Genomic DNA, 24,128 nt, shown 5'->3' on the forward strand with positions numbered 1-24,128 from the left:
GCTGGGAGGCTGAAGCACCAGCTCTGGCTTCCTGCTCAGAGGGCGTGGGAAGGGGGGCAGATGGTGAAAAAGCGCCAACCTTCCCTGCCAGACCAGCTCTCCGAGCTGTGTGCAGACACCTCACGTGAAACAGGTACCAGTTGGAGCCAGGTGCTCCCTCCTGCATCCTTGGTGTCATTTGCCCCACCCTACCCCTGTGCTGCGGGATGTGTGTGTGTGGGGATGTCAAACCAGTGATGTCGCAGGGAGGGCTTCCCTGGAATGAGTGCAGCTCCTGGCCCCACCACCCGGGCAGACCCAGGGGAGGCAGCAGCCCCTCCCTCCCCACCCCCCCACATGCTGAAGTTTCAAGCAGGCTGCCCCACACCTCCTCCATTTCCTCAAATGCACAGCAAGTGCTGGTGTGAGGAGAAGAGACTGGCTTACCAGAGAAATCCTTGCTGAACTTAAGCACAAAAAGGGAGCTTACAAAAAGTGGAAACTTGGACAGATGACAAGGGAGGGGTTTAAATGTATTGCTCGAGAATGCTTGGGAGTTATCAGGAGGGCGAAAGCGCAAATGGAATTGCGGCTCGCAAGGGATGTGAAGGATAACAAGAAAGGTTTCTACAGGCATGTTAGCAAGAAGAAGGTGATCCAAGAAGGTGTGGGGTCCCTACTAGATGAGGGCGGTAACCTAGTGACAGATGATGTGGGGAAAGCTGATGTACTTAATGCTTTCTTTGCCTCTGTCTTCACAGACAAGGTCAGCTCCCAGACTAATGCGCTAAGTGATGCAATATGGGATGAAGGTGGACAGCCCTTGGTGGGGAAAGAACAGGTTAGGGATTATTTTAAAAAGCTAAAGGTACATAAATCTATAGGTCCGGACTTAATATATCTGAGGGTAATGAGGGAGTTGGCAAATGTCATTGAGGAGCCTTTGGCCATTATCTTTGAAAAGTCGTGGAGACTGAGAGAGTTCCTGGATGATTGGAAAAAGGCAAATGTAGTGCCCATCTTCAAGAAAGGGAAGAAGGATGATCCGGGGAACTATAGGCCGGTCAGTCTTACCTCAGTCCCTGGAAAAATCATGGAGGGGATCCTCAAGGAATCCATTTTGAAGCACTTGGAAGAGGGGAAGGTGATCAGGAATAGTCAGCATGGATTAATGAAGGGAAGGTTGTGCCTGACCAATCTGATTAGCTTCTATGATGAGGTTCTGTGGATATGGGAAAGTCAGTGGATGTGATATACCTTGACTTTAGCAAAGCTTTTGATATGGTCTCCCACAATATTCTTGCCAGCAAGTTAAGGGAATGTGGATTGGATAAATGGACGGTAAGATGAACAGAAAGCTGGCTGGAAGGTCGGGCCCAGCAGGTAGTGATCAACGGCTCGATGTCAGATTGGCAGTCGGTTTCTAGCAGCGTGCCCCAAGGATCGGTTCTAGGGCCAGTTTTGTTCTTCTTTATTAATGACCTGGATGAGGGGATGAAACTACAAGTTTGCAAATGACGCTAAGCTAAGAGGAGAGGTAGATAAGCTGGAGGGCAGGGATAGGGTCCAGAGTGACCTAGACAGATTAAAGGATTGGGCCACAAGAAATCTGATGAGGTTCAACAAGGACAAATGTAGAGTCCTGCACTTGGGACAAAAGACTCTGAAGCATTGTTACAGGCTGGGGACCGAATGGCTAATTGTGGAAAAGGACCTGGGGATTACAGTGGATGAGAAGCTGGATATGAGTCAACAGTGTACCCTTGTAGCCAAGAAGGCTAATGGCATATTAGGTTGCATTAAGAGGAGCATTGCCAATAGACCCAGAGATGTGATTATTATTCTTTATTCGGCTCTGGTGAGGCCACATCTGGAGTATTGTGTCCAGTTCTGAGGCCCCCAATTACAGAAGGATGTGGACACATTGGAGAGGGTCCAGCAGAGGGCGACCAAAATGATTAGGGGTCTGAAGCATATGACCTACAAGGAAAGGCTGAGGGAGTTGGGTCTATTTAGTTTGCAGAAGAGAAGAGTGAGGGGGGATTTGACAGCAGCCTTCAACTTCCTTAAGGGATGTTCCAAAGAGGATGCAGAAAGGCTGTTCACAGTAGTGAAGGATGGCAGAACAAGGAACAATGGTCTCAAGTTGTGGTGGGAAAGGTCGAGGTTGGATACTAGGAAAAACTATTTCACTAGGATGGTGGTGAAACACTGGAATGGGTTACCTAGGGAAGTAGTGGAGTCTCCATCCTTAGAGGTGTTTAAGTCTCAGCTTGACAAAGCCCTGGCTGGGTTGATTTAATTGGGATTAGTCCTGCCTGGGGCAGGAGGCTGGACTTGATGACCTCCTGAGGTCTCTTCCAGCCCTATGGTTCTATGAAGAGGCATCAGGAGCAGCCGGTAGCATGTGCAAATCACTCACCACGCTGCCGTAAACAACCACTGGTGACTGACTCTCGCAGGGTGGGGAGGAGGCAGGAGGTGAGGAGTGCAGCTTGAGCTTTCTTGGCATCCGTAGCTCCAGCTCCTGTGCCGGGCCAGACACTGTGCCTCAGCTGAGTGCAGCTGCTTAGGACGTTCAAAAGGGCCTGGCGCACAAGAGCCGGAGCTGGTGCTGCAGCTTCGCAGCTGCGTGGCAACCACCAGGCTGGAGCAGCAGCACGAGCTCCCCGCTGCATGGGAAAGGAGGGAGAGAACTGAGCTCAAGCCGCAAACCACCTAGGAGGTGGCTGTGGATCACTAGTGGTCCACAGACCATTCTTTGAGAACCACTGCAGTACAGTAACTACTATGACAGAGGTTCAGGTTCATTTCATTAGGCACAAGTGCCACTATGGAAAATGAGACCACCTAAGAAAGAGGAATTAAGATGTCCCTCAATACATGTATGTAGGGCTAATCTCCTCTCATTAATATATTTGCTTCCAAACAACTAATTCTCTGTAAAACTTTCCAAGAATGATGTATCCGAATACTTTATTCAAATATCTAAATTGCATTGTTAAATTCATGTATCTAAATCTGAATTATTGCTGATAGTGTAAAATATTATATGACTTTGAAGCAAACTTTTTATCTATCCAAGCATGACACCCAGGTGTTCAGACTCTCCTGTTTTTTAACCTGTGTACTGTGCAATTTTTTAACATTAGCTTTAATATTTTTTAAAAAAAGAAATAAAACTTTTAAAAGCAAATATTTTCAAAATTCTTTATGGAGTGTGGATTTTTTTCCATTACAGCAATGACATAACACGGAGACCATAAAATATATGTAGATCATATGAATCATTTTCCTGGAATATCAAATAGTGAAGTTTAATTCTAAAAGATACCGTAGGACTGAAGAATGAAATCACCCTTTTAATAAATTTATATCTACCACTGTGACATTATGTAACCTCATGAATTGCAGCCTAATTTTTATGAATGGGATTTGAATTAATTTGTTAGTAACCTGTTACGAATTGCCTTTAGAGAATCTGTTATTGTGACTTTTTTTTAAAACTTTTTAATATATTGTAACTGAAGCCCCATTTAACCATATTGTAACTGAAACCTCATTTTAAATTTTGTACTGCCTTATCTCTGTTTAAAGCTAGGTGCATGTCTTGTTGGCTGAAGGAACAATGTAAGAGCCCTGAAAAGAACCCACCCAAGAAAGAAAGAGACAAAAACCCCATCAAGAAAAGATCAAAGTCCCATCTGCTGTTAACTGATGACTTATGGTCAGACAGTGCCTGGGGCAGTGGGACAGCACAAGATTTATGGACTAAGTCCGTGGTCACCAACCCGTCGATCGCTATCGACTGGTCAATCGCCAGGTGTTCCAGGCCCTCCATATTCCCCCACCCCCAAGAAGCCCCACTACCTACCTCCAGTGACAATGGAGGTAGTGGTGGCTTCCCACTGGGCGGATGGAAGTCCTGAGCTGCGTGTCTCTTCCGGGGGTTCCAGAAATGTGCTGGCTGCTTCCTTGTCCTAGGTCTGTGGTGGGTCGGGAGCTTACTGGGGGAGTCCCCAGAGGCTCACGTTTGGACTTCCCTTCTCTGTGGGACTGAGGGGGAGTCAGCCCCAGAGGGAGCGTGTGCATGGGCTTCCCTGCTCCGTGGGAGGGGGGAGTCGGGCCCGGAAGAAGCACGTGACGAGGGCTTCCCTGCTCCGTGGGAGGGGGGAGTCGGGCCCGGAAGAAGCACGTGACGAGGGCTTCCCTGCTCTATGGGAGGCACGCGTCAGCCCCACAGGAGGCGTGCAACAGGGCTTCCCTCCTTTGGGGGGGGGGGTCCTGGGAGGAGGTGGGTGCCCCACTGGCACCTTGTCCCCTGCTGAAGAACCCTCTCCCCTGCCCCCCGGCACCCTGTCTCCTTTTCCCCACTGGAACTCTGTCCCCTGCTGCAGAACCCTGTCCCTTGCCCTCCCGGCACCCTGTCCCCTCTCTCCTGCCCCCAGCCGCAAAACCCTACCCCCACTGGCACCCTGTGCCCTGCTGCAGAACCCTGTCCCCTTCCTCCCTCCCAGCACCCTGTCCCTTCTCCCCCACTGGCACCCTGCCCCCCCAGCACCCTATCCCCTCTCCACTGCTGCAGAAACCTGTCCCAACTGGCACCCTGTCCCCTGCCTCCTGCTGCAGAACCCTGTCACCTGCCCTCCTGGCACCCTGTTCCCTCTCCCCTGTCCCCAGCCATAGAACCCTGCCCCCACTGGCACCCTGTCTCCTGCCCCAGCACCCACTAGCACCCTTCCCCAGTACCATGTCCCCAGCTCCCGCCAGCACAGTTGGGGCCACATTAGTAAGGCTTGGGGGGGGGGGGGGGGGGGTTTGGAGGAGTTATTTTTGTGCATCTCATTTGTGTGGCCCCAACTTACTTTTCTGTGGGTCAGTGACCCTTGACTCAAAACAGGTTCCCTGCCCTTCTCATAAATAAAGACAATGCAGAAACTTTTTGTGTTTGACATAGTATTTTATTTAAAAATGAAGCCTGGCCAACAAACCCCTAATTGGAGCCAAGCCCCCATCTGGCCACAGCATCATAACACTCCTGACCCTTCTTCCTTCGAGCCTATCATACACTGGAACCCCTTGCTCTGAGCCCCTCACTTACCCCAACCCAAATTCCTGCACCCTCACATCCACAAGCCTGTGGCTTGCTTAGTACCCCAACCCTCCATCTGACCTCAACACTGCCCAGCCTGGAGCCCCCTCCCCAAGCCAGCGGCCCCTTCTCCATCTCTTCCTGCAACCATATTTCCTCCCAGAGCTTGCACCTCTCACCCCTTCCCACACCCAAATCCCTCATTTCCACCCTAGAGCCTACACATTCTGTCTCAACCCAGCAAGGGTACAGCTAGACTGCAGGAGTTTTTCAGGATTCCAGAGATATCCCAGAAAAACTCTTCTGCGTTCAGGGAAGCATTTGTTCTGCTTTTTTTAAGTGGCAGAGCAAACATGTTCTTTCAGTAACCCCCTGTATTCCTCTTTCCACTAGGAATAAGGGGGCTTCCTGAAGAAGGGTTTTTTCTGACATTTGGTACAGTCTAGACAGGCCAAATGTTGGAAAAACCTCTTCCTACAGAAGAATTGAAAAAAAAAAGCTGCAGTATAAGGATTAGGGATAGCAAGTGATGGAGAGGAGGAGAATAGAGAGGGTGGGACGGGGCTTCAAGGAAGGGTTGGGGTCTTGGGGGAAGGATGAGGCAGTAGATCTTGGCTTGTTCCATCATTTAAAAAGTGATTTTAGGTGTAAAAAGGTTGGAGACCACTGGACTAAGCCATATAAAAGATGGGTGCAATACCACAGGATTGGGTCTTTTGGTTCCTCAATCATCCTCCAGGAGCATCAGTGTGCACTGACACAACTTGGCTCCTCTTCTCATGTCCAGGCCACCTGCCCAGTGCAATAGCATGAGCAACTGAGACTGGTAACTATATCCCATCTGTAGAATTGTGTGGATGTGTGTGTGGATGTGTGTTGGACAATTTTAGTAGCTAGGGATAGTAAATGAATTCTGCCTTCACAATAAATGTGGCATATTGCCTTATCCCCCTAACAAGATTCTGCTAGTTCTATTTCTACAAGTACAACAATATCATCTGCCATAAACATGTAGGTATTTTAGCAACAAATACTTTCAGATATACAGCTGTGACAAGAAAATATCAAGACTGCCCTATTCACCCTTAAGGAAGTTAATTAGAGAACTTATGTAAATCTGTCCAGTGCAAGTTAGAGTTCTAGTCTATTCAGGTTCTGCCTTAATCAGAGAATGCTAGAAAATCATTTCACTCAGCTCTCTTGTTGGCCCAATATTTATATATTCATACAAAATGAAACATCTTCAGCAGGAGCAACTGACATCAAAAGAGCCTATAGCCTGGTGATTAGGGCAGTCACCTCACTCGGGTAGAACAAAGTCCCTGCTTCCATGAAATATGTAAGTAGTTAAGTAATATTTACGACAAAGGAGAGCTCAATTTGAAAGTCCTTGCTCCTGAGTGGGGATTCAAATGTCAATTTCCCATAACCCAGAAAAGTGCCCTAATGACTAGGTTAAAGATTAATAAAGAACGGGCATGACATACACCCTAACCCTGAAAAACCTCTTCTCAGCCAAACAAATTGAGTCACATTCGCTAATAGTTTCCAGTGAACAAATAAACTATATTAGTCCTGAAAATTTCACCCAGCCTTTATCATCATTGTAGTGTCTTAATGCCTTTCAGGAATGCATTAAGCAATGCAACTACATCTGCCATTTTGACTCCATAGACACACTCATAGCTAGCCTTGGCCTAGGTTCTACACAAATAGAGCACTTAGCATTAAATAATCGAGAAGAGAATGACAGGAAATAGGAAATAGGTCACATTCAGTGACCATTACAGAGCACACAAAGCATGGAGAAACTCTGCTCCTCCCCCCTGTAATGTAGAACATTAATTATCTGGAAAGTGATCAGACACCCATTTAGCCTAAAAAGATGTGAAAACCTCTCTTGTAAAACTGGTGCTGTAACAGGTACTGTATGTTGATACCTTCATAAAGTAACAGACATTTTGGGCCAGCACACTGGCATATCAGAATGGAGAACTTCTATGTTCATTTAAACAAACATATACTCACTTAATTCTTTTCCACCTTCAGGTTTATAAAATATTGTGTAGTTAACAATAAAGCCATTTCTTTTATCTTTTGGGATCTTCTTCCATCTTATCGTAGCCCCGTTTTTTCCCAAATTGTCTGTTTTAGCCACAGGACCAACTGAGGGACCTACAAAAATACCAAAATGTAATAAATATACAATAAGTATTTTAAATGGCATTACCTAGCTGCGTAGAGCAGTCATACAAGGGACAGATTTACTTTTATTTAAGAAATTATAGTATCTGAAGGGTTTAAAGGCACCTGTAAGAAAAAAATATGAGGAAACAGCTCAGTTGAAGGGCTGAGGCTGGCTGGCAGGGAGTTCTTCTGGTACCTGTACCAGCTAAAAATGACATTGATTCCAGACCATACTAGCCCACTTGCACCACTGCTTACTACAGTGATGAGGGACTTGTGTCTGAACATCTCATAATCACTGAAGGATTTTATCTTCAACATTCCTATGAAGAGGGAACTATTTACATATATTTTACAGATGAGAAGCCGAGACACAGGTCAGATTAAGTGACTTGTCCTGGTCACATAAGATGCGTGAGAGGGGAATTGAACCCAGATTTGCAAACCAATGTTCTATCCGCAAGATCAGGTTCCCTATCTATATCATACAATTTCTATATGCATAATTCAAATGCTATCTAGCAAGACTTCTGCATGGTCCAGTCTGCTGAAAAGAATAAAACCACCCCCCTCTCTCAATCAACCGTCACTATTATCAGGACATTTTTAACTATAAATAGCATTCAAAACCAACCAGTGATTATCCCTTCACAAACAAGCCAATCCATCTAGGTTTCTTTAGCAATGATATTCTCTATCATCCTCATACTGTACCCATTTCCCTAGAGGCTTCACCAATTCACAACGTGAAATCTTGAAACTACCACCAAACTTGATTCTTACAATTAACTGTATAATTCAGCTAATTCACATTACAATTCTACTAAAAACAATAATCAATCCATGATTTCTGACCACTGTGAAATGGCAAGATTTTCTATCATTAGCCAAAAAAAAAAAAAAGTCTTAATATGCTGGAATGTATATTTTCCCTTACAACTGTAAAAACTGAGCAAAATTCAAACTTTTCAAACTAGCGATTTTAGTCTATGCCCAGCAATCAGTCTTTCACTGGAAAAAGTGAAATTGAACATAAAAAGTTCACTCCAATATATCCTTGAATAGTATAATAAAATGATGTCTGAATGCGACTACAACGTTTAAAATTTGGCCCATACTTAACAATAATAAAAACAATTTTAATGTGTTTTGTGGCAGCTTTCTTTTGATTCTCAAAGTGCCTTACAACACTGCTCAAGCCCTTGCAAATTAAGCAAGCTCTATACCTATATTATAAAATAAGGAAACTCAGGTACACATCTTAAATTACTGTCCATGCAATACACAGCAAGTTAATAGCTGGGAATAAAAACCTTAAATCCTGACTCATAGTTCTATGCAATAATCACTACTTCTTTCCCTTAATAATGTAAGTCCTAATTACATTGCACAGATGCTGTTACAAGATTAAGAATAGTACAGAAGTTTGACTGTATTGACAGTTTCATATACATACGTCCTTCTTGAATAAAAGCTTGTATGGAATTTGGAGTTCCTATTTTATTTCCATAAAGTGGGTATACCGAGATATTGTAACAGATGAAGGGTTTAAAGGCATCTGTAAGAAAAAAAATGTTTCTCAGATTAAGAATATCCCTCATTTAAGTTTCACTTTTACATAAGAAAACAAAGAAAGTGGTATTTTCTTGCTAGCATTAGGTAAATGTAGGAATGCTTCATACTGGTATTTTCCATAAGTTTTTAGGAGTGAAATCTATGCTTATTCTCTTGCATACTCATTGCTGTACTTAAGCATGGAGAGAGAACACAGAATGGGCTTTATTGGCAGCTTTTCTAAAAGCACTTGAATTAGACTACATTTTTCAGTAAAATATTTTGACTAAGGAATAATAATTATACTTTATTCTTATGTAGCAATTTACATATTCACATAATCTTATAATCACTAACACTGGACAACAGTAATTACTGTAAATTTATAAACTAGGATTGAGGGAATAAAATATCTGATGATCCTTCAGTCCTTTTTCTGAAACTATTTCCATCTTTTTATTTCTAGTCAAAGAGGTATTCTTTAATGTGTAATGTAAGTATTCAAAAGTAACAAGGGAGTTCTAATTAGCTCCAGCGATGCAGAATATTCATCTTGTGAGTAGCTTTAACTGAAATCACGGCAGTGGCTTCTTTTTTCCAGGTATAATTCTCGGTAATTATCATTCAAACACTGATGGTCTAGCAACCAGTTAGGTAAGATGGCACCTCTCTCCCTAAACCCTATTCAACCAGTTCAAATTCAATGGAAGACGCTTGCTACTAGAATTAGTGTTTGAACACTCTGGGCCAAATTCTCTAGTGTAGCCCTACTGCCAGCCTAATCTAATCTAAATCTACAACCAGTTTATTCAGGTTAGTGAGGATCACACCATGATTTATCATCAAGTTCTGTAAATCCAGTGCAGAGGCTCTTTCTTTTATGCCACTCTTTTACTCTGGGTCCAGGATAGCACAGAAAGTGTTTTGGGGAAGTTAAAAAAAAGTAAAAAAGTAAACAATTATGACTGACAAAATATGTACAGGTTTGATATTTTGTTGCGTATTGTCTGCCTATTACTGCTTGTCTGTTTTATATTTTCAGATTTAAAATATGTGAGGCAAGGATCTTGTATATATATATAAACTGATAGGGAGTCTAGCATATGGTGGGTTAGGATCTGCTTTTTTATACAGGGGAAAGAATTAATTGATTTAATTGAAACTTCTTGAAGAATCCTGAATATTTAGCAAAAGACAGATTGTTCAGTATCATACTGAGGTTCTTGACTTGTGCGATTATTTTTTTAATGTTGAATAATTTCCGGTTGCAACATGTTGCCAAAGAGCTTCAAAAAATATGTTCATTTTTCTTTACTTAGAACACAAATTTCCATTCAAAAACTACCTGTCTTCTTTTTCAAGAACTGGAAGACATTTTCTTTGTATTTTCGTCATCTGATCATACCTAAAGAGCTGTATATTCTGTAATCAACCCTAATAGTACAGAAGTTAAATTTTTATTAAATATCTGTATTTAAAGTTTGTGTTGCAATTTTAAATTATTTGCTATTAATGTCAATTTAAAAAAAATATTTAACATTAAAATTATTTTAAGTCACTGTTTTTAGATATTAGTCAATTTATGTACAAAATAGATGCTGCTACAAATACTGCATGGAAAATTTAAAAAGCTATTATTTATTTCTGCTTCATGATTAAAATTTTGTACATTGTTTGCTGTTATGCAGTCATGATTCTCAGACTTTTTATCTTATAATGCAGTGAAAAACAACAGTGTTTGTGTGTCACAATGCTTTTGTTTGACACAAGAGTATGCTGCACACACATCAGGAAAAGATACCTCAGTATAACATATAGCCTATATTAAACAGAAAAACAAAATACATTTCTTGGACAGAAAATTTATATTTAGGTTCTGAAGTTATATAAGTTTCACATCTCTAAGATCGCACAAGCATAGTAAACTTGCCTTTCTGAGCTGTCCACCTTGTAATATTTGATATATATTGCCAGGATCTAGCAGAGGGCTTCGTCTCCAACTCCTCATACCATTCAATGACATATTTGCTTACTTCTGAAACTGATGATTCCCATTCCACAACCATTCGTTCATTTAAAGTAAATGTCCTCATTGTATCAATCAATTTGGAAGCTGCAAAATAACATCAACCCTTCTTAAAAATTAGCAGTGATAGTCTAATTAATTTTAATAAAGCAAAAATCCATAATAATGTAGCAATTCAGTGATGACAGGTTTAGATTTGTATCTTTAGAACAGTGTGTGACTTAGCAAGTCAAACAAAAAGTTCAGCTTAATTGTCTAAAGCACCATTTTATTTAGTTATACACATGTGCACACACAATATCTGATAACATAGGAAACAATAATTGAATTTCTATAATAAAATAGAAAGTAGAAGGGGGTGTCTGTATGCAGAGAAATAAAGAAGTGGGATATATCCATACTTTACATTTTGTTGTCTGTAGTAGCACAGAGATGTAGGTTTAGGTTTTGAATTGTGTTTTGATAGGAAATACGGTAAAGCAATAGGAAATAATCAGAGACAAGGAACAGAGAGGAAACCAGAGCTGGAAAAATAGAGAAAGCTAGATAGAGTAAAAAAGGACAAAAGATCAGACCACAAAATGGGAGCTGATAGGAGCCCAGCCATAAAAAATATTCTGGAGAGGACAAGGAGACACTCAAGATCAGAAGAGGTGTGACCATGTCTGTATGTACAAGTCAAGAAGTACCCTGTTTTCTGACCACTTTGAAATTTGCATATGAGCAATGTTGAGAGACTGAAGTTGGAGGAGCTATAATTATCTTGGCATGACAAATGAGCACATAAGCAATTCAACAATGTTATCTGGATATATCTCCCTTAATTATTTCCCTGACATTACAAGAGTCTCAGGCTCTGGGGCATATCAGACTCTCCTGTTCTCTGTTTGTGGTGCATAATAGCCTAGTCTCCCACGCGCTATAAAATTTTGGTCTAATTTCAGTTGTTACATTTAGCATGAGGATACTAAGTGGTGTTGGTGACCTCTGATATGTAAGAGGTCAGATTAGCTAATCTAGTGGTCTTTTGGCTTTAAACTCTATGACCCTAAGACAACACCACAAGAGATGTATTTTTTATTTATTTTATTTTTGTGTGTTAATAGGCAGGCAAATTGTTACAATGTAAAGATAAAGGAAAGTAAAATAAAACTCCAAAATCATAGACCTGGGAGATGAAGGAGGTTTCTTGAACTACCATGAAAACAAAGTGCAAAATAAAACAGGATTATCTGTTTTAACATTAAAAAACAAAAAACAAACAAACAAACAAAAAAACAGTGACTCCTACTAATGGCCTTATAAAAAGGAAGCACTATTCCTAATAGGAAAATATATAACAAGTTCAAATAAAATGATATACCAGTGCTTGAACACATTTTCTATCTTACTCAAGTATGGTGTTTCCTTGCTCTGTTGCACTTCCATTAAATTAAACAGTGAAATTAGACAATCCTGTACTGACAGTGATAAATGATTTCCCAAGAGGTTTCCTCCACCTGTAGAATCCAGAACAAAAAAAATCTCTCCCACAATTTCACTTTAACTGCAACAGGACTTAAGATGGGCAAAATGAATTATCACATGGATAGGGAAAAGACTGTTTCAATAATCCAAGGAAATGTCTACACACCAGTCTTATAAAAACGTACATTTTTCACCAATGGATGGAATTCTCAGAGTTGCCTCAGGAGACTCTCCAACCAAGTTATATGCAACAACAGATATCAAATAGGCTTCCCCTGTTAAAAAGAGCGTGGCCATCTTGTCAGTAGTGTTGTGTGTCATTTTAAAAGAAGCATTGTTTTCTGGACAGTATTGTATTTTGTAGCTAAGTAGAAACTCAGAAGATGGACATTCTTTTGACACCTGTTTAAAAATAAATACAAATTGTGGATGTTTTATAATATTGCTTCTATAACCAAAAGCACTTTTAATAAATACATAACACTGGACACCTTGCCAGAACTCCAGAATTCTTCCCTTCTCTATCTCTGGGGGTATGTCTACACTACAAAGTTAATTCGAACTAGCGGATCGCTTAGTTTGAACTAGGAAAACCTCATTTTACGAGGATTAAGCCTAGTTCGAACTAGCTAGTTGCATATCATATTATATGATAAATCCTGTTGTTCTACACACTGACTGGAAAATTGTGGTCAACTTCATGTTAGTTAACAGAAAACTTTGGTAGGTTCTAGTTTAGCTTTGTATAGGGCTTGTATGGCTTAGATAATATATATATAATTTCTGCTGGAAGAGGCATTGGGATTTTAAAATCATGGGTATATATACCTTCCACATAAGATGCACATATCTATCTGCAGCTGATGGTGAAGATTCGATTATTCTCCACAAATCGACTTTTCTTGAAGGAGCTATTAAAAACAAAAAAGCAGGAAACGTACCGTTACTTTTAAAAAATTAGTAGCAATATTGAAAATCATTTTGAAAAAAATTTCAAATTGCAATCATAAAGCAACTAATTTACAGTGAAAGCAACAGTTTTCATTAGGATAATCACTGTTTCCTCCATATTCCCTGTTTCTTTTTGACTTGCAACTATGCTTTTTTGCATATTGCCCTTCACAGCTGAAGTAGCTCTTCCTATACACCAAGCAATTTCCCAATCCTTAGAGTCCTGTGTAGATACCAAATTTGTATCTGCATCCACATCTGTATCTGCAAAAATGAGCCGCAGATATCCGCACTGACATCCACAGATGTGGATAGCCATGAATGTAAAGCAGATATCCACAAATTTGCAAGGTTCCAGATACAAGATTTATATCCACATCTATATACTAAAAAATGAGCCACAGATATCTGTGGATTTACAGGCCTCTGCCTATCCTCCTTCAAATTCCTCACTAAAATTCACTGTCTTTAGCTTTACAGCACTAGCTTGCACTCAGTAAGTATCTGGTTCTTCTTTAAAATCTATTTCTTGATAGCTGTGTATTACAGTATAAGTTTCATTTACATTATGAAAGCCTCAAGGCAGGACCCATATCTTCCCACATAAAACTGCTATTACATCTATAGCACTATACAGACAATTTTTCATTAACTTATTTATTCTAACCTTAAAAAACAAATAGTCTGGTAGCACTTTAAAGACTAACAAAATAAGTTTTGTTGGTCTTTAAAGTGCTACCAGACTATTTGTTGTTTTTTAAGTTTATCCTATACAGACTAACTCAGCTACCCTCTGAAGCATTTTATTTATTCTAGACTGGCATTGCTTCAGAAACAGAATTGAACAAAAAGTTCCAGAATCTTGATGCATAGACGTAGGACGGGGGAGTGGGGCATGAGAGCCTCCGCAGATCGGATCTGGCCTATCAAGCTGATTGATCTGGCCGGCCGCCATCCTGCCACTCCCCTACCTCCAGGCCAATTGAGACGTGGGGACGGAGGAGCACGCGAAGTCCCCCACCCCTCCCACCAGGGACAGCGGCGCCTAGAGTGAACCACCAACTGGCTGTTCACACTAGCGCCACGCACCCCTAGTAGGATGGCGGCCAGGAGTGAGAGACTTTGCATGCTCCCACGTCCCCAGGCCCTGATTGGCGTGGGAGTGAGGAGAGAACAGGAAGTGTCCTGGCCCTGCCCCTTCCATCCAAGGCCCCACCCTTCTCAGGTGGCCCAGGGCCCCTTCTAAAATTATTATCCTCCCTGATAGACATTTTAAAGTTAGGTCTGACAGCCACTGACAGCCTAGAGGCCAGGTTTGGGAGGTGGCTCCATGCACCTGGAGGAGCAGAATTGTCAATGCTGAGGGAAGTAGCCCCTTAATGCTTCCTGGAGCATGGTGCTGAGGCTTTTTGCAGCCCTTGGGGTATGTTTAGACTACATGCCTCTGCTGACAGAGGCATGTAAAATAGGCTACCCGACATAGTCAAAGAAGCCGGGATTTAAATATCCCCAGCTTCATTAAAATAAACACGGCTGCCGCGCTGTGCTGGCTCAGCTGATCGTCAGCACAGCGCGCGAGTCAAGACGCGGATCGGTCGACAGGGAAAGCCTTTGTCGACTGCTCCTGTAAACCTCGTTTCACAAGTCATAAGGGAGAGGTCAACAAAGGCTTCCCCTGTCGACTGATCCACGTATTGACTCACGCGCTATGCCAACGATCAGCTGAGCCGGCACAGCGCGGTGGCCATGTTTATTTTAATGAAGCCGGGGATATTTAAATCCCAGCTTCTTTGACTCTGTCGGCAGAGGCATGTAGTCTAGACATACCCTCACAGCCCTGCAGAGAAGCAAAACAGTGCTCCCACCACAATTCAAAGGGGCCTGGAGTTCTAGCTGCCTCTGCTGCCACAGTAGGAGCAGTGGTGGCCAGGAGCTCTGGGGTCCTTGGAAATGCTGGGCCCCTGTGCAATTGCTCCATTTGTCAACCTTCTCCTACCCCAGTGGTAGGCTTGGGGACCACCACCCCTATCTCATCTGACCTCCTGAACATTACAGACCACAGAATCTCACCCATCTGCTCCTGCAATGGACACACCCGCTCTGGGTTGAGTTACTGAAGTCCTCAAATTATAATTTTTAAAAATTACCTCAAGTTACCAAGAATCTACCATTTACACTAGTTTAAATCAATGAGCAACCATGCCCCATGCTGCAGAAGGCAACTTCCCCCTCATTCCCCCACAAGGTTTATGTCAATCTGATTTAGGGGAGAATTCCTTCCCAACCCCAAATATGGTGATCAGTTAGATCCAAAGCATATAAGTAAGACTTACTAGCCAGACAACTAGGAAAGAAATTCTCTGTAGTAATCCTGAGCCCTCCCCATCTATTGCCCTTTTGGAGACAATGCTACTAGCAGTTGCAGAAAAGCTACATGACATTGTGGGCAGTCTCATCACACTATTACCTCCATAAACTTATCAGTGTCTTGAAACCAGTTATGCTTTTTGCCCCCAATGCTCTCCCTGGAAGAATGTTCCATAACTTCACTCTGATTATTAGAAACCTTTATATGATTTCAAGCCTAAATTTGTTGGTGGCCAGTTTATACTCATGGCTCTGTCCACACTGGACCTTAACTTAAATAACTCTCTCCTTCCTTGTTATTTATCCCTCTGATGTGTTTATCTCCCCTCAGCCTTCTTTTAGCTAAGCTAAGCTAAAAAAGCCAAGCTCTTTGAGTTACTCCTTTGAGTAAGCTTTCCGTTCCTCTTATTCTCCTACTAGCTCTACTCTGCACCTGTTCCACTTTGGAGAATGCTGTTTAAAAATGGAAAAACAAACTTGCACATGATCAACCAAAACCACCTAATTCTTTCTCCTCACCTCCAACTGATACATCCTCAGGTTAGAGCAAAATTCTTGTTGTTAGTCTCTAAGTGCATGATCTTGTACTTTCCACTATTAAGTTCAATCCCGTTTGTATTATTGCAGTTTACAATGTTATCCAGATTTTCTGATCCTCCTCCATACTGGCAATACCTCCCAACATTATATCATCCACAAAATTCATTATCACATTCCCATTATTTGTGCTTAAGTTTTCTGCTTTTTCTTAATAATCTATTTAAGATGCCTGTTCATCCAGTTTCCCACCAATATTTTCCCCTTGCTTGAAATGCGGTCTTCTGATAGCTTCCTCAACTTTGATTTAAAGTACTATTCTAGGGGAATCTCTGGTAGCTTTCTTCCCCAAAGTGATTTTGACCCAGACTCACTTTTATCCATTCCATCACTTCTAATCGCTTTGCAGACTCCTTCATTGTTAGTATATAATGCTATTCCCACACTCTTACCATTATTTCTGTCTTCACTGAATAACACACACCCTTCAATACATGTACACTACTCATGATCAGTGTTCCCTCAAAGATGCATGCCTGCACAGACATGCACCAAGATTGTGTCTCCCTCCCACCTACTCTGCAGAGCCATGCAGTGACTGCTCAGCTGCTCCGGGGCATGGCTAAGTGGCTGGTGGCTGCCCCTCCCAAGAAGGACGACGACAGGCCACCATGTGGCCCTCGCCCCAGCTTCAGCCCTTTCCCAGGGCTGGAGCTGTGGGCTGCGTGACTGGCAGTGGCTGCCCCGATGGCCCCAGTTGGAGCCACAGCCAGAGCTGTACAAATGTGCATAGGGCCAAAGCCGAGCTACATCATGGGTGTGTGGCAGCTGCTCTGGAAGTTCCAGCCAGGGCCAGAGCCAACCCGCATCACAGGCTGGTGGCCAGGGCTGCTTCAGTGACTAGGTCCGACTGCAGAAGAGGCAGGAGAGAACAGATACCTGTCTCCCTCTCTGGCCCTATATACATTTGTACAGCTCTTGCTGGATGCATATTTGTGTACTGAGCCACTTGCACATTGAGAGATTGTGAAATTTGAACAAGAAAATCCACAGGAAAAAACAAAGAGCAGTGGGTGACCTAAGAATAAAGACAAAGGATTAGTCTGACTGTACAAAGAGGTAACTGACATTCTTCAAAACATTTGTGTGCTTAGAGAAATGGGAAGGGTATAAGCACGTGCAATAGGCCAAGTTGCACATGCAAGTATGAATGTTTATTCTTAATGCTAGTTGAACAGTGCAAGAGTGAAGCAATGCTAAGCGTACACATGAAAGAGGGGGTGAGCTGAAAAATGCTGCAAGGGGAAAAGATAGAGGCTGGTGTGGGAAGTATAGACTAAACTGATGTAGAGCAGGGTTGGGAGGAGCACAGGATTAATTAATTGGCATCTGCGTTTTTTGCAACCATCTACCACACCCAGGAAAAGGAGCAGGAAACCCTAGTGAAAGCAGATAACATTTTATGCATGTTTAAAATCAATCTGTTCTTTTGTCATAAGAATTTGGCATGTGTCAGACAGGGAAAGTGAGACACTGAGAAATACAGGAACTGAAATCTGTGAGAGATGCAGGTTCTGAACATCTCTGTTTAGGGGATAATTTATTCAGGTCATTTGACTTCAAAAATTGTGACCTTAACCCCTCCATCTATAAAAATGTGGCACAATGACTAGTGCATGGGATTGTGGCTTAGGAGAGCTGGGTTCTAATTCCTGGATGTGTAACTGGACATGCTTTATACCTCAGTTTCCACATCTATAAAATAGTGATGATTGTGCTCCCCTTCGTATTGTGAGATCTACCGAGGAAAAGCACAGTATGTGAGCTAGGCATTGCTATATTTACTTCTGGATGAGGTAAAAATAATTTAAAAATATATAAAAGGTATTTATTAACTGATGAGTACCACAATGGCACACATCTGAACAACTGTACATGACCTCATTATTGGTGCACAAGACAAAACTGACTTTACTCACGGATGGAAAATCTTAGAGGGAACACTGCTCATGACTGCTATTCCCTCTCTACTAATGTCCTACTTAGCATTGGACAAGTAGTGACAGGTAAAGAGAAAGTAAATAACTTTCTCAATATTAATACAAAATATAAACAAATAGACTTAGTAATACTACTAGGACACGTCTACACAGAAGGGATAAAACCGAAATAAGCAACTTGAGCTATGTCAATTGGGTAGCATAAGTCAAAATAACTTATTTCAGCTTTTGGCGCTGTCTACATAGCAACACTCTTCCTCCGACTTCCCTTACTCCTCATAAAATGAGAGTTACAGGAGTGGGAGTAAGAAGTCCTGCAGCTTGCAATTATTTTAACATTATGTCGAAATAACTGCTTACTGTGTAGACATGGACTATTTTATTTCAGAATAATATCAGTTATTCCAAAATAACGCTGCAAAGTGGAGACATAGCCCTAAAGAAAAACATCTTCGAGCTTTAGCGGTGTTTCCAGCCATTTACATTTAATGTACTAATCTGGCCTCTCTCATCTTCCCTCAGAACCCTGCCTGTATACTTCCTTTTATTCCTTTCCACATTGTGCTTTAATTTGCTTTCTGAATTTAGGGAGTTTCTAATTTGTTTTTATTAATTTATTCTCTTTAATGAAATTTTAGTTACCTTTTGTTTGTATTGTCCCTGCTTGTTTCTGTGTTTCTGCCTTTGTACCACTTTGGGGGGCTTTGTTGTTTTCTTTATTGATCCCTGTATACCTTCTATTTTTCTTCTCATTGCCATCAGTCTCTTCCCTCCCTCCCCCATTTTTTATGGTCATCTTCCCTTTCCTAGGTCTATATTTTTATTTCTTTTAATCAGTCCTTATTTTCCTCCTCCATTCTATATTCCTCACTTGTCAGATCTTTTTATTCCTTTCAGTTTGTTTCCTGTTCCACCTTTTCCTCACCCCATCAGCTGTCTTTAAATGAATGTATATGTTTTCATAATTTCAAAGCCAAACTATGACATCAACTGACTGACAATATGCTGAAAATTGTCTGGTAATATTAAATCTTAACTTTTGTGACAAAAGATTCAAAATTAATCCCGAGGAAAAATTATATTGCAAAGCATTAGCCTGCCTTGTTGTTCTGTTCTTCCTATTTTCTCTTGACTCCATTCACTCCAGATTTCTGATTCAATGATAACACACTGAATAGCAATAGCATACTCTGTAAAATCCGAGAGTTCCGTAAGATTAAATGATGTTGTTCTTCTGTTTTGAGTCACATTGAAAATAGCTATTACCTAAAAGTGAAAACATGAACATAAAATACTTTTGTCTTTATTGAAAAAATAAACCTCAGCAGATACTTTATCTACTTAAAAACCTCAAAGACCATATCTATCATGACTCCCAGACCATCCCTCCATTGTAAACAAAAGGGAAAGCTACTTATCTTACAAAATTCTGCTCCTGTATGTAGCACTCTCATTTCTAGATCTTTGCAATTGTTCCATAAGATTGGCACTAGCTCTTAAGGTTACATTTTACCTTTAACGGCAGTAATAATGGAGTAGAGAGCATAAGCTAGGTTTCTTATTAGCCATTGCTCCATGCCCTCTCTGAAGCATCAATATTTCAGTTATCCCCAACTGAATGGGAATGAAAGGTCCCAGCAATAAGAAAATCTAATCTATATCAATGAAAAGATTAAAAAAAAATATGCCCAGAGAAACTCCCCCTGAAAAACAATGAATAGTTCTGTGGCACCTTAGAGACTAACCAAAATCTATAGAATCATGAGCTTTCATGGGCAAATTCTATATATTTTGGTTAATGAGAACAAAGCTAAAACATGCAGTAACTACAGGGCTGACACCAACAACTGGAACAGGGTGGATTTTTTTTTAAATGTACACTAAAAAGAGGGTAAGATAACATCTTAAATTGAAAAAATAGTGAAGTGTGACAATTAACCAGTAAGAAAGGCGAGACACACACTTAATTCTCATACAACTGAATAGAGAAATGCCATAAAAAAAACTTTTGGGGTGTCAGTGGGGAGTTTGGCCACTCCTATGTTGGAGACAAGTTCTAGAGTATGGAGAGTCTGAAATCAAATTCCCACTTGGAGGCCAAAACCAAGGAATAACCCTTTCTAAACAGATGAAGAGAGGACCAGAAATGAACTGCCTTGTCTTTTATTAAATGAACCTTCTTAGTTTCAACTCAGTTGAAATTATAGAAATGCACAAAACAGACATTCCTGAAATAGTCTCCAAAACAAAAAAAGTTTTCTGGATCTTCTAAAATTTTTAATTCTCTCCAGTTAGAACCCCTGAGTCTTAACGCTGAGCAACACTTCCCTAGGGAAGGAAATGTGATCATAGGAAGAAAGTTGGGTGATAGGCTTATTAACAGGTGGAACTTCAACACTACTTTGGAGAAGAATGTCAGTCAAGTCTCCAACCTCACCTTATTCTTATAGGCTGTGTCTAGACTGGCCAGTTTTTCTGGAAAATCAGCCGCTTTTCCGGAAAAACTTGCCAGCTGTCTACACTGGCCACTTGAATTTCCGCAAAAGCACTGACGATCTCATGTAAGATTATCAGTGTTCTTGCGGAAATACTGTGCTGCTCCCGTTCGGGCAAAAGGGCCAGTGTAGACAGCTCAACTCAGAACGCAAAACTTTTCCGTTAAAAGCATTTCTGGAAAATCATGCCAGTCTAGACGTAGCCGTAAAGTCTAGTTAAGGCAGATCTGTCACTAGGGCATGATGCTCTTTCACTGTGCAGGCTGAAGTCGCTGCAGCCAGAAAAATGACCTTCCATGTAAAGTCTTAAACTCACAGGAAGTGGGTGGCTCAAAGGGCTTTCATTCATCTGCCCTATCAGGATTGCATTCAAATCCCTGGGACAAAAGGGTTTGTTTGCTTGTATGGAAGGCTTTAAAAGATTCAAACTGTGTGTGAAACTGCTGAAAAGAGATGGCAAAGACCTAGTTTCTGGTAGGCTCAAATAGTTGCTAATTGTATCTAGAAGGCAAGAAGAGAGGCTCATAGGAAACCATTTCCACTTAAAATTGTAGGTCATTCTGGTAGCCGGAATGTGAGGCAAGAAGAAATAAGCTATCTTCTAGAACAGCAGCTCTCAACTGCCAGTCCATGGACTGGCGGTAGGCCGCAAACCCCTGCCTGTGAGGCCATGACACAATACCAGGCCACACACCCAGCTTTTAATTAGCCCCACTCTCTAGGGTCTCCGTAAGGTAATTCCCAGCAGAGTGAGTTGGGTAGCAGGCAGCCAGGTGTGTTGCGGCTGGAACCAGGGCCACGGTGAGGTTGACCCAACTGGGGCAGCCTCACTGTGGTCCCAGTTCCAGCTCTGGTGGCCACTATGCAGCCCGGTTGGCGGGGCCGCTTGGAGAGTGGCAGTGATGTCTGGCTGAGGCCAAGCGGTAGCAACGCATGGCTGGGGCCAAGCACTGTGTGTAGAGGATGGAAAGAGGATGCATGGAAAGAGGATGCATTGGCCACCAGGGCTGAGCGCAGTCGGAATTGAGGTAGGTTTCAATGTTTCTTGAGCTTATCAGTGCAATGAGTTGTGTCTATTGTCAATGTCTATTATTTCTGCAATAGGTGCAGTATCAAAATAGGCCATTTTGGATAAGTCATGACTGGAAACATGATAACATGCCAGGGCTCCACAGCAAGAAGCAATGTGTTCACAGATCCATTCCTATATTATATTTTCACCATTAGAGAGGTGAAGAGAAAAACACTGTTCTGGGAAAATACTCATTTATGGTAGAAGAAAAAAAATATTCTGGGTTCCTTCTGAGGTATTGTTATCAGTGAACCAAACCTCTCATCCACACCTTCAAACTCCAACCTTGCAGAGATACAGTATAACAATTAACATGATTTATTTCTGGTCGCGACCTCCGGTGAGATGATTAGGGCTGGACTGACATTATTCTACCTGGCCCTGTTATCTTTCCAGTGACCTATCAATGTCTCTTGGATTGGAAACATGTTTGTTTGGTTACATACCTAACAAATGACTTCTTAAAGAGGACTTGCTACACACGCACACAAATCAGATTAAGTTAAAAAATCTTTAAAGGATCTTATTAATAGAAAGGGATTTTTTTGTGCTGTTTATTTTCATTAGAATGTCAGACCTGGAGGACTCTGTGGTGTTAACCAACATGTTCCCCCTCCTTTGATTTGCCACCTACACCATGGGCTACCATTACAATTACATGCATTGTGTGTGTACAGATGCAATGTATAATAATATGTGACCTCTTAAAATCACCATAGTGAATATAAATATATGCAAATACAATAATGAGTATGCAAATATTTCAGTGCTCATCTACCAACAGTTTTTGAATGAGTTTTCCGGTCCATGGTATAAAAAAAGGTTGGGAACCACTGTTCTAGAACACACTGCTTACACATTTCTCTTTCAGTCAGGAGCCAGGCTGTAATAGAAATGTCTCCTACTTCTGTTCTAATCTAAACTGAACACAACTATAGCCGGTGCCCAAGTTACAAATGGTCGATTTATGACCGTTCGCATTTACGACCAAACCTCCCATTAAATGGTCATAAAGATGGTCCCCAAGTTACGAACGCGACCCGCGCTTACGAACAACATGGTCACAATGTAACTCAATGGGGTCCGACTTATGAACATTCGAGTTACGGCCAGGTATTTGGTCCATAACCCATTCGTAACTTGGGGACTGGCTGTATTGTATTTGCCAAAAAATAACAGGAAGAAAAACATGTTTGATTGTTGGCTTGACTGGTTACCCTGGGGGTACCTTCATTGAAATTATGCTAAGACAAGTAAGGAGTAGGGTGGGCACTGAAACAGACAGAAAGGCAAGAAAAATTCACTCTTGACAATTAACCAGAAGGTCTTATCCATCTCTATTTTCTTACACAGCTTGAACATCTCTAGTCTGGCACCTTTGGGATTTGACTGGTGCTGTACCAGAGAATTTGCCAGATGACAGGAGGTCGGTTTTGTCTAGCAGCATTAGCAACACTTCCACTGCTTGCTGGGCTCTTAGGAGACATTTAGGGGTAAACTAGAGCTAAGCAACAGCACAGAACACTGAGAGCTAGGACTGGTTACTGTCAGACTTTATTGGACTTCAAGAAACTTGGCCACACCGATGATGAGTGGACATCTGGTTAACTAAAATCATGCCAGACCCAGGATGTTGCCAGACCAAAGTGTGCCAGTTAGAGAGGGTCAAACTGTGTTCAAATATGCATGCATGCTTATATTACAAATGAATAAATATTAGTTAATATTACTGATCTTACGTTTTTGCCTTTTGTTGCCACTTTTTGAAGGGATCATCATTTATGTTAGTGACAAATGATCTAATATTCTGAAAATAATGATGTAACTTACTGAATTGTTTGAATTTGTTTTTCGGTATCGAAGCCGGCAATTTAAATCAAATGATGTTGGATCAGGTTTGTCCCAGGTTATGTTAAGCAACTGCTTCACACCAGCAATTGTTTCTACTGAAACTATCTTAGGAGGCTTGGTTTTCACTAAAATTGAGGAAGAAAAAAATAAAGTTCTCATACTTTTAACAAAATCATTCTACAACTTATTCTATAAATAAAAGTCCACAATAGCTTGAATATGTAAATTCTAGGAAGAGTTACAACTTACTTTGTTAGAATAATAAAGTAACAAATTTGCACATATCAATGCATATTACACATATTCCAACTAATTATGAAAAACTATATATTGGAAGGGATTACATACACAGTTGTATATATTGTTTATAGACTAACTTGCACACAGATGTGAAATTTTCTTTCATATGTAAATGTATTGAATTATTGTTTCTATTTGTAATGTGACCACCACATTCTCCTCTCAAAGGCAGGGGACAGAGAAAAGAACAGAGATGCAGCTGAGTCCTAGCTCAAGGACTAAGGGAGAACTCAGCGAGAAGATGGTTCAA

General features: G+C 41.4%; 1 protein-coding gene across 7 annotated transcripts in view; it reads right to left on the reverse strand.

The window, feature by feature from the left end:
- Positions 1-24,128, reverse strand: part of IL31RA (interleukin 31 receptor A) — an 86,358-nt gene that overhangs the window by 24,593 nt on the left and 37,637 nt on the right. For all 7 annotated transcript variants that reach the window (XM_075932446.1, XM_075932445.1, XM_075932443.1 and 4 more), the window contains 7 exons: positions 23,558-23,703; positions 19,261-19,426; positions 13,134-13,216; positions 12,491-12,707; positions 10,743-10,925; positions 8,715-8,816; positions 7,100-7,246 (listed from right to left, as the gene is read on the reverse strand). In XM_075932446.1, the coding sequence (XP_075788561.1) occupies positions 7,100-7,246; positions 8,715-8,816; positions 10,743-10,925; positions 12,491-12,707; positions 13,134-13,216; positions 19,261-19,426; positions 23,558-23,703 (1,044 nt within the window). The remainder of the gene's footprint in view (positions 1-7,099; positions 7,247-8,714; positions 8,817-10,742; positions 10,926-12,490; positions 12,708-13,133; positions 13,217-19,260; positions 19,427-23,557; positions 23,704-24,128) is intronic.

The sequence above is a fragment of the Pelodiscus sinensis genome, chromosome 6 (assembly GCF_049634645.1).
Source record: "Pelodiscus sinensis isolate JC-2024 chromosome 6, ASM4963464v1, whole genome shotgun sequence".
In the NCBI taxonomy this organism is placed as follows: domain Eukaryota; kingdom Metazoa; phylum Chordata; order Testudines; family Trionychidae; genus Pelodiscus; species Pelodiscus sinensis.